Source organism: Marmota monax, unplaced genomic scaffold (genome assembly GCF_021218885.2).
Source record: "Marmota monax isolate L192 unplaced genomic scaffold, Marmota_monax_Labrador192_F-V1.1 WCK01_AAM20220418_F8-fsc00011, whole genome shotgun sequence".
NCBI classification, from domain to species: domain Eukaryota; kingdom Metazoa; phylum Chordata; class Mammalia; order Rodentia; family Sciuridae; genus Marmota; species Marmota monax.
The window spans coordinates 6,225,598-6,235,211 of NW_026693082.1; the positions used below are offsets into that span (position 1 = coordinate 6,225,598).

The 9,614-nt window shown below is 39.3% G+C and overlaps 1 protein-coding gene across 1 annotated transcript in view; it reads left to right on the forward strand.

Moving 5' to 3' along the window:
* Nucleotides 1-6,189, forward strand: part of B3glct (beta 3-glucosyltransferase) — a 103,707-nt gene extending 97,518 nt beyond the window's left edge. The window contains exon 15 of the mRNA XM_046454310.2: nucleotides 5,687-6,189. Within this exon, the coding sequence (XP_046310266.1) occupies nucleotides 5,687-5,854 (168 nt within the window). The 3' untranslated portion in view covers nucleotides 5,855-6,189. The remainder of the gene's footprint in view (nucleotides 1-5,686) is intronic.
* Nucleotides 6,190-9,614: the final 3,425 nt, after the last annotated feature.

Here is a 9,614-nt window from a genome sequence, read left to right on the forward strand (position 1 = left end):
TAAGAGTGCTGATGAGTCAGAGGGAGAGAGATTATTTGGAAACAGCCTGGCACTGTTGCCTGGGCCATATTCCTTCTGTTTCCAGTCAGGGGATATAACCATGAAATCGTAGATTTAGAAGGGGACTCCAAGGGATGTCTCGTATATCCATTCAGTAAAAGCGAAGTATCTAGAGTGCATGGTTTTGTTCTTCCAAAATTATATGCCACTAATGGATCTGGTGGTGTCAATGGTATTGAATTCCCTGCACAAAGTACAAGCAAGCTGGACAAAATTGTCAAAATAACGATTTCAAGCCTCTGGAAATCAAATAAAGGCTAACAATAAATTGAGAAACATTGATTTCTGAAAAATTGCTACACTTCAAGGTAAGAACAGTAGATCTGAGGCTTTCTTGCCTGAAACCACTACCATCTTCAAGTCCTCCCCAGCCCCTTAACTTAGTTAGAACAGCAGATTTACCAGAATGGACCTGGATGGAATAAACAACACTTTGCTGCCAGAGGGGAGGGACTTGATTGGGGAAGGGGAGATGAACACCCACGGATATATCAGCTAAAAGTGTTAATGTTGGTAGGAAACAAACAAAAACAATCTGCATCTTTACTGGTCTGAAGTTGCAGTCTGAGTTAAGGTGAGGGTGTATTAGCCAGAAATGTGACATCTTATGCCCTAGAAATAAGAGTAGCTACATGGTTAGGTAAACTCTTCACACTTATCCCTAGCCCGTTTGAAAACTATGCAAATGTGTAAGAGTTGAGTCCAGCAGAAAGCAAAGTCAAGGCATGTTTGAAAACTGGCTGAAGCTGTAGATTGCTTTCCAGCCCACACACAGATGGAAGCCCTGCAGACTGGAGATGTTTAAGCACAACTTCTGTGTATATGTTAGTCCAACTAAGTTATTCAGGGGCAGAGATGACTTGATTCAGGCCAGGTCAAAAGTAAAAGTAAGAACTCTAACTAATCAGCATTTGTACATGATAGGGAGAAAGAGCCCATAGTATAAGTCCACGCAAGTTACTTTAAAAGGAAAGCAATAAAAATGAATCAGATTTGTGGGTTGATATAATACACTATCTAAAATTACCAGTTTTGATCAAATAATCCTGAGACATACAAAGAAACATCATCGGGGAAAATGCAATGAATAGAAACTAACTCTTGAGTAGGGCCAGATGTTGGATTTGATAAGTGAATACTTCAGAGCACTAATAAAAATATAGTCACAGAATTAAAGGAAACTCTGCTCAAAGAACTAAAGACAAATATGATGACAATGATAATAAATAGGGATTCTTTTTAAAATACCTTTATTTTGTTTATTTGTTTATTTTTGTGTGGTGCTGAGGATCAAACCCAGTGCCTCATGCATGTGAGCCAAGCATTCTACCACTGAGCCACAAGCCCAGCCTAAATAGGGATTCTTAATAGAAAAAAAAATAGAAATCATCATAAAGAACCCAACGAAGTCTATAAGTACAAAATCCAATAACTGAAATTAGAAATCATATAGCTGAATTTAACAGTACATTTGAGATGGCAGAAGAAAAATCTCAGTGAATTCGATGAACGATCAATAGAAATTACCTAATCTAAAGGAAACTGAGGACAAAAAACTGTAGAAAAATGAACAGACCTCCTAGACATATTGAGCCACAGAGTGCACCAACATTCACTTGAGGGCAGTCCTGGAGAGAGCTGGTAGGGAAAATGGGACCACAAAAATTTCTTTTTAAGAAATAACTGTTGAAACTTTCTAAACGTAGTAAGAAAGAACTTGTGGAGCCAACAAATTCCAAAAAAGGGTAATAATGAAAAGAATCACATGTCAAACTTTGAAAAGACCAAAACAAATAGAAAATCTTGAGAGCAACAAACTGATCATCATGAAGAGCGGAACAAATATGATGATTAGATGGGTTCTCATAAATAATGAGGCAAAAAGAAAAAAACAACAACTGTCAATCAATCATTCTCTATTCAGTGAAATTATGCTTCCAAATGAAAGTGAAATAAAGACATTCTCAGATGAACAAAAAAAGATTTCTTTTGCTAGTACACATTCCCTACAAGAATGAGATGGAAAAGTCCTTAATTAGAATTATTTGTATTAATCTGATAAGTTAGATGCATGTTGTCCCTGGAGCAACCTCTAAGAACCACCATTTGACCCAGTTATCCCACTCCTTGGTACAATGTAAAATTGTGTGAAGTTAAACATACACCTGTGGAATAGGATAAAGATTCTAGAAATAAGCCCTCCCATTGATGTAAACTGATTTTTATCCAGGGCATTTCAGTGGTGGAAAGAAACAAATGGTGCGGGAACAATTATATATCAATATACCATGAGAAAACTTTGAATCTTGCCTTACACCATGCACAAAAAATTAATTCAAAATGGGTGAGAGTTTACAATGTGGGAAGTAAAGCTTAAACTTTTAGAAAGTTAGGGATAATTTGCTGTGACCTGAATTTAGGCAAGGATTTCTTATTAAAATTAAAAGCATGACCCCAAAAGGAAGAATTAATAAGTCAAACTTCATATAACCTTTATTCCTTAAGAGATATTGGAAAAACCAAACCAAACCACAGTGTAGGATAAAATATTTACAAATTATATATCTGATAGGGGACACGGGTCTAGAATATAATGTCCATTTACAACTCAATGAGAAATGAAATCTTTTAGTTTGGAGTGGGCAAAAAAAAATTGAATGGACATTTCACTAAAGAAGATGAGTGAATGACTAATGAGCAAAAAAAAAAAAAGATTCTTAGTATTATTCACAATAATCTAAAATTAGAAGCAACCAGAATGTTTATCAACTAATGACTAGGTGAATAGAATATGGTATCTTTGTTTTGGTCAGTTTTTTCAATGCTGAGATGAAAGGACCTGACCAGAACAATTTTGGAGGAGGAAAGGTTTATTTGAGGGCTCATGGTTTCAGAGGTTAGCCCACAGAAGGCTGCCTCCATTTCTCAGGGTTCCAGGAGAGACTGAACATCATGGCGGGAGAGTGTGGTGGAGGGAAGCAGCTCACATCATGGTGATCAGCAAGCATAAAGAGAAACTCATTTCCAGATACAAAATATGTACCCCAAAACCATGTGCCCTAGTCACACCTCCTCCAGCCACACCCTACCACTTCAGTTACCACTTAGTTAATCCCTATCGGGGATTAATCCACTGATTGGGTTAAGATTCTTACAATGGGATCATTTCTCCTCTGAACCTTGCATTGTCTACAATTGGGGGGCACTTCACATCCAAACCATAACAATGTTTATGCATGGTAGCATTAGTCAGCAGCACAAAGGCATGAACTACTGAAACATGCAACAGTGCTGAGCCAGGAACAAAATATTCACATTGTGTGATTCCATTCTTAAGAGAAAGGCGACACTGTAGAGATGAGACAAATCAGGGGTTTCTTGGGGCTGCCAGTAGGAGTGGGGATTAATTGCAATTATACACAAGGAGATTGGTGGTGGTGGTGAAATTGTAATGTTCTAAAACTGGTTTTATGCTTGCCCCCAAATCATTTTTTTCTTTATTTGTTTTTGGAAATTTTTAAAGTGTTTCAAACACTGTTTCTCTGGGTGAACTGTAGAGTGTATAAACCATTCTTTTTGGGTGTATTGTATATCTAAGGAGATACAATTTTAATCTCCATTTGTGGAACTGCTCATTGAGCTCTAAAGAAGGATAAGAAGGTTTTAATGTTTCTCAATTTATGTCCTTGACAGTTGAAGCAGTCTCTCTTGCCTATCACATTCCTTGTCCTTCCCCACCCCTGTACCTGCCTGTTTGGGATTTCCTTTTGGCATTTTGGACAGAGATGGGATAAGAGGTTCTATAGACTTCTCTGTGTTATACATGCTTCTGGGGATGGATTTTTTTTTTTTTTTTTTTAGTTTTGCCTTATTCTTTTCTGTGACCTCATGCATTGAAAACGACAGCACATTCTAATGCTTAATGAGCCAACTGTTCACAGGTATGCATGGGCTTGCTGAGATGCTATTAATCACTCCTGGAATCCGTGTTAACAGAGGGATTTTTTCCCTCCTGTTCGATGCATTAATATCTCTGGCAATTCATTTTCACTTGTGAAAAATAAGCCAGGATTTCTTTTCTTTGCTTTTACTTCTTTCTTCTGAGAACATTGTGGGAATTACCCCAGAACTGAATTGAGAGCCTGTTTCTCTCTGGTTTTCTTTCCTGCTGGTAAACTCTCACAGGGCCTCACAAATAAGCATCATCTAATATATGAATTCCTTCAACTAATATTTGAAATTTTCCCAGTGCAATTAGACTATATTCCAGTATGTATTTTTATTGGTCTATCTTCCCTCTTAAAATTCCCTTCTTAGACTTTTAACTCCATGAGTCCTTAGAATCCTTAAAGGGCAATACAGTAGCAATTGTGAGAGTTCTTCCCCTGCATTATTTTAACTTTTCCTCACATTTGAGCTGTGTCTTTGTGTCACTCCGAGGAGCATCCCAATGAGGCTAGGCTCATTGAGGCTAGGTTTGGGTGTGTGGCTGGAGCAGTGGGCCAAGGACAGGCAGCAGGTGTCCTGGTGCAACCTTAATGGGAGCTGGCCACCTCTTTCTTGTCCCCATTCCAACATTTGCTAATTTGATTACTTCTGAGAGCTCCAGTTTCCTCATTTCAATAATATTCTGTCCTTCCTGGAAGGTTTCAAGGATTAAATGAGATAATATTTAATAAAGCTAACACCATTTAAGAGAGTTTATTTAAATATCCACATCAAAAATGTAGGCAGATTATACTAAAATACTAGCCTAGAAAAGACTTGTTTTTAAAATGTATTATATTTAATTTTAATAGTCAAGATGATTTTCTGTTGATAAACCAATGAATTACTCTATAAAACAGATGGGCCATATAAATTCATAAGCAAATTAAGAAAATCGAGAGAAGATGATTGCTCTGTTTAGAGCAAACGAAATTGTCTAGCTCTGATTTTCCTTCTAACATTATAGTTTGTAACTTCAGTCTCTAAAGCATTCTAGGTTATATCTGATCCTGCTTATGGTTTCTAAGTTCTAGAGAATTCTGAAATGATGATAACACAGAAAAACTTTACAGTCCTCTTGCAAAGTGCTTTGGTTAACTCACATTTTTTAAAATTCATATTTCTGGAACCAGAATTATATAACTTCTCTCTGATGAACCCCATGTTGTCTTTCTTTGAAAGATATCACTCCATTATGGTAGAGAACTAGATAGGCCGAGGGACCTTGAGAACTCCTCACCCCAGTGAACTGCATAACCCATGTGTGAAAGGGTTTCCCGAGAGGGACCTGGGAATTAATTTTGCTGCTTTTATTCAGAGATCATAATACTAAGTTAAATGACTTACCTAGGAAAACTTTTCACGTTTACTGCCATGCTTAAAGACTCTTCCAGAGACAAAACTATGGGATCTCCAAGCAAAAATCAAAGCATCTGGGATATTAAAGTAATTGGAGACTCAAAATCAAGGAATCTGGAGTTAGAAGAAGGTGGTAGAAAATAAGGTTCCCTCTTGCTTTTTGATTCCCATAACCAGTAACAAGTATTGAAATGAAGCATTTGCTTTTTAAATTCAAATGTTATTCGGAAACAGTTATTTTTGATCACCAAAAGAGCATAATTCTTTGGTCTTCATGCAGGCTCGGCCAACAGATTACTCAAAGGACTTACTTTCTCATCAAGTTCCTATATCATTTCACAAATATTGGAACATCGATCCAGTGAAGGTGTATTTCACGTGGTTGGCACCCAGTGAGGAGGAAAAAGCCACACAAAAGACACAAAATGTTTTTAGAGAAGAGCTGTGAAGCCTGGCGGCCAGGGAGCATGGATTGGGGTAGGGAGCAGAAATGGAGACTTGACATTGATGAGAGCTGCAGCTGAGTCGGGATGGCACCTGGCATTTTGCCAGGGGGAATGGTTGAGAGGTGGTGCCAGCGAGCCATTAGGATGGTGATGGTTGAATTCTCGCGGAGTTCCCATTGAGTTCCGGTTGAGCTCTCGCGGAGTTCCTAGAGAGTTCGTGTGGGTTTGCGGAGTTCCCGTTGAGTTCCGGTAGAGCTCTTGCGGAGTTCCTGGAGAGTTCACGGGGGTGGCGTTCGCGGGGTTCAGAAATAAAGTTCGTTCCTGCTTGAATCTACAAGTGGCTCGTGACATCCCGGTTATTTGTGCCCAGCCAGACTGCGGCATTTGGTGGCCCATGCGGGGAGCGCCTGAAGCTTGGGGGTAAGTGAAACTGCTTGCCCCTGAGGGCAGGGCGAGAGAATGGGTGACCATTTCAAAAAACAATGTGTTCTTGTTTTGATTTGTTTTGTTTTTGTTTCAAGCTGCCTGTCCCTAGAACTTTCTCAGGCAAACTGGGGAAAGTGGTTGGCTCAAGGTTTGAAGTTGTTTGGCCCTGAGGAAGAGATAGAGATAGACCACGGATACACATGTCAAGAAAATAGAAAAACTGATACAAATTTTTGTTCCATTCTGTTTCGGTTTTGTTTTGTGTTATCTTGTTGGGTTGCGTTATCTTTGTAGCAGAAAGATGGGGTCAGAAATTAGCAAAAAACAAATCGAAAGAGTGTTAAGTAAATTGCTAGAGGAAGGAGGCACCCCAGTAAAACCGAGAACAGTTCGGGCATACGTTGATACCATACAAAAATGTAGCCCATGGCTTTTTAAGGAGGAGTTGTTGAATATATCACAATGGGACCATCATGGTGAAGACTTAAGGAAGAGGGAAAAGAAAAACCCAGGGACTTTGCCAGTTGGCACATTGTCATTGTGGATGATGATACGATTTTGTTTGCCTAGTCCAAAGCTTTCAGTTCAGATTATGGTAGAAGACATATTAGATCAGGAAAAAGAGGAGGCCTCTTGAGATAGTCAGAAAGGGGAAGAAAGTTTAGAGGAGAAAAAGCTGTAGGGGAGAAGTTACAACAGGAGGCTGCTACTAACACCATTCTATCACCAGAGGGCATAATTCAACCAACAGCTCCACCTATGGAGACAACATATGCTGAGTGGCCCTCAACCCCCATAGTTGATAGATGGGATCCTGAGACAGGACCCAAAGATTAGCATGCCCTGTATTTGAAGAGGCAGGAGGGCAGCGAATTCACCATGTTTTAGATTTCAAAACAGTGAAGCAGCTGAAAGAGGCTGTAACAACCTATGGTCCTCAAGCACCCTTTACTGTAAGCATGGTCGAATCCATTACCAACTTGAACATAATGCCAGCAGATTGGGCTAGTATGTGCAAAGCTGTGCTAAAGGAGGACATTATCTGTTATGAAAGGTTGCTAATCAGGAATTTTGCATGGAGACGGCTAGGCGAAATGCAACAGCCAGTTATACTCAGAGAAATCTAGATATGTTGTTAGGAGAGGGACCTTATGAGGGTCAGCTGCAACAAATTAGATATGATCCTGCCATATACTCACAAATTGCTTCAGCTGCGGTTAGGGCATGGAAAACTTTACAGGGGCATGGAGATTTACAAGGTCAATTATTTAAGGTAATACAAGGAGCTAATGAACCTTACGCTGAATTTGTAGATAGGCTTATACAAATAGCTACCAGAATTTTTGGGGATGTAGAACAAGGAATGCCATTAATAAAACAACTAGCCTACGAACAGGCAAATAGATGGTGCAGGGATGCCATTAGACCATGGAAACATGGAGATTTAAACACATATATTAAATTATCCAGAGACATTAATGAACAAGGGCAAGTCTTGGCAGCTGTAGTACAACAGGCTTTAGGTGCCAGACCAAAAACATGCTACAATTGTGAACAAACAGGACATTTTAAAAGGAGTTGCCCCATAGGAGGAGGGTTTAACAAAACTAGGTATCAAAGGGGTAGAATACCGGGTATTTGCCCACGATGCCATAGAGGGAGACATTGGGCTAATGAATGCCGATCTCAAACCACTATAGAGGGTACTCCGTTATAAAAAAACGGACAAGGACCAGGTGTTTACCCACGATATTGTGAAGAAAAACATTGGGCTCCATTGCCAAAAAAAGGACAGGGGGTCCCCATGCTCCGGGGCCCATGACCACAAATACACGGGGCACTGGAGGAACCCAGCAACACCATCAGGGTAGTGCCCAGGACACATTATCCATTAGATCTCTCATCAGACAAACCAGAGGGAGTGCAGGGTTGGACATCTGCACCTCCACCAGAACAGTACTAACTCCAGAGATGGGAGTTCAAATCATTCCCACAGGGGTAAAAGGACCTCTTCCCCAAGGAACAGTAGGCTTATTATTAGGACGCAGTTCTTCTACTCTAAAAGGACTTATGATAAGTCCTGGGGTAATTGATCCTGATTATGAAGGTGAAATAAAAATTATAGCCAGTTCTCCAAGGGGTATATCAGCAATTTCACCAGGAGATAGAATAGCACAGTTATTAATAATACCCAGCCTACATGATAAATTTTCCAGTCGTACTGTAGAAAGAGGTTCCAAGGGATTAGGCTCCACAGGTGTAGATTGGGCTATGCTTTCTTTAAATTTAGATTCTTGCCCCATGCTAAAACTAAATATTCAAGGACATGAATTTAATGGGCTACTGGATACAGGTGCAGACCTTAGCATCATATCTCGTCAAGAATGGCCAAAACATTGGCCATTACAACAAGCCACTCAAACGCTTTGAGGCCTAGTAGTGGCAACTAATCCCCACAGAAGTGTGATGGTATTAGATTGGAAGGATCCTGAAGGATATGAAGGAACTATACAGCCATGTGTATTGGATCATCTTCCTATAAATTTATGGGGACGAGATGTCCTAGATCAATTAGGACTAACATTAACAAATAACATCAATTCAAATGCACCCACTATTATGGCTAGACAAAGTTTTAGGAAAGGAAAAGGATTAGGAGAAAAAGGATAAAGTATAGTGGCACCAATACAAATAGGTCAATAAATAGATAGACATGGATTGGGTTTTCAGGAGGGGTCACTGAGACAATAAAAATTACTTGGAAATCAGAAAGATTAGTATGGGTTCCTCAGTGGCCCCTGACTAAAGAAAAGATACAAGCAGCCCTTGACCTGGTCAAACAACAATTAGCAGAAGGACATATACAACCCTCTGTATCTCCCTATAATACTCCCATTTTTGTCATCAAAAAGAAATCTGGTAAATGGAGATTATTGCAAGATTTAAGAGCTATTAATAACGAGATGGTTATTATGGGACCTGCTTAATCGGGGATTCCTCAATTGTCTGCTTTGCCAAAAACCTGGTGTATTTTAGTTATAGATATTAAAGATTGTTTTTTTTTTTTCAATTCTAATTCATCCTGAGGATAGTCCACGTTTTGCATTTACTATCCCTGCGCTGAATCATGAAGGTCCCGATCAGAGATATGAATGGAAAGTACTCCCTCAAGGGATGGCTAACAGCCCAACTATGTGTCAAATTTATGTTAACAAAGCAATCCAGCCACTTAGAAATCAAAATCCTGAACTACAAATATTTCACTATATGAACGATGTATTATTAGCACACAAAGATAAAAACACATTGCTAGAATGTTATGCCACACTTACAAAT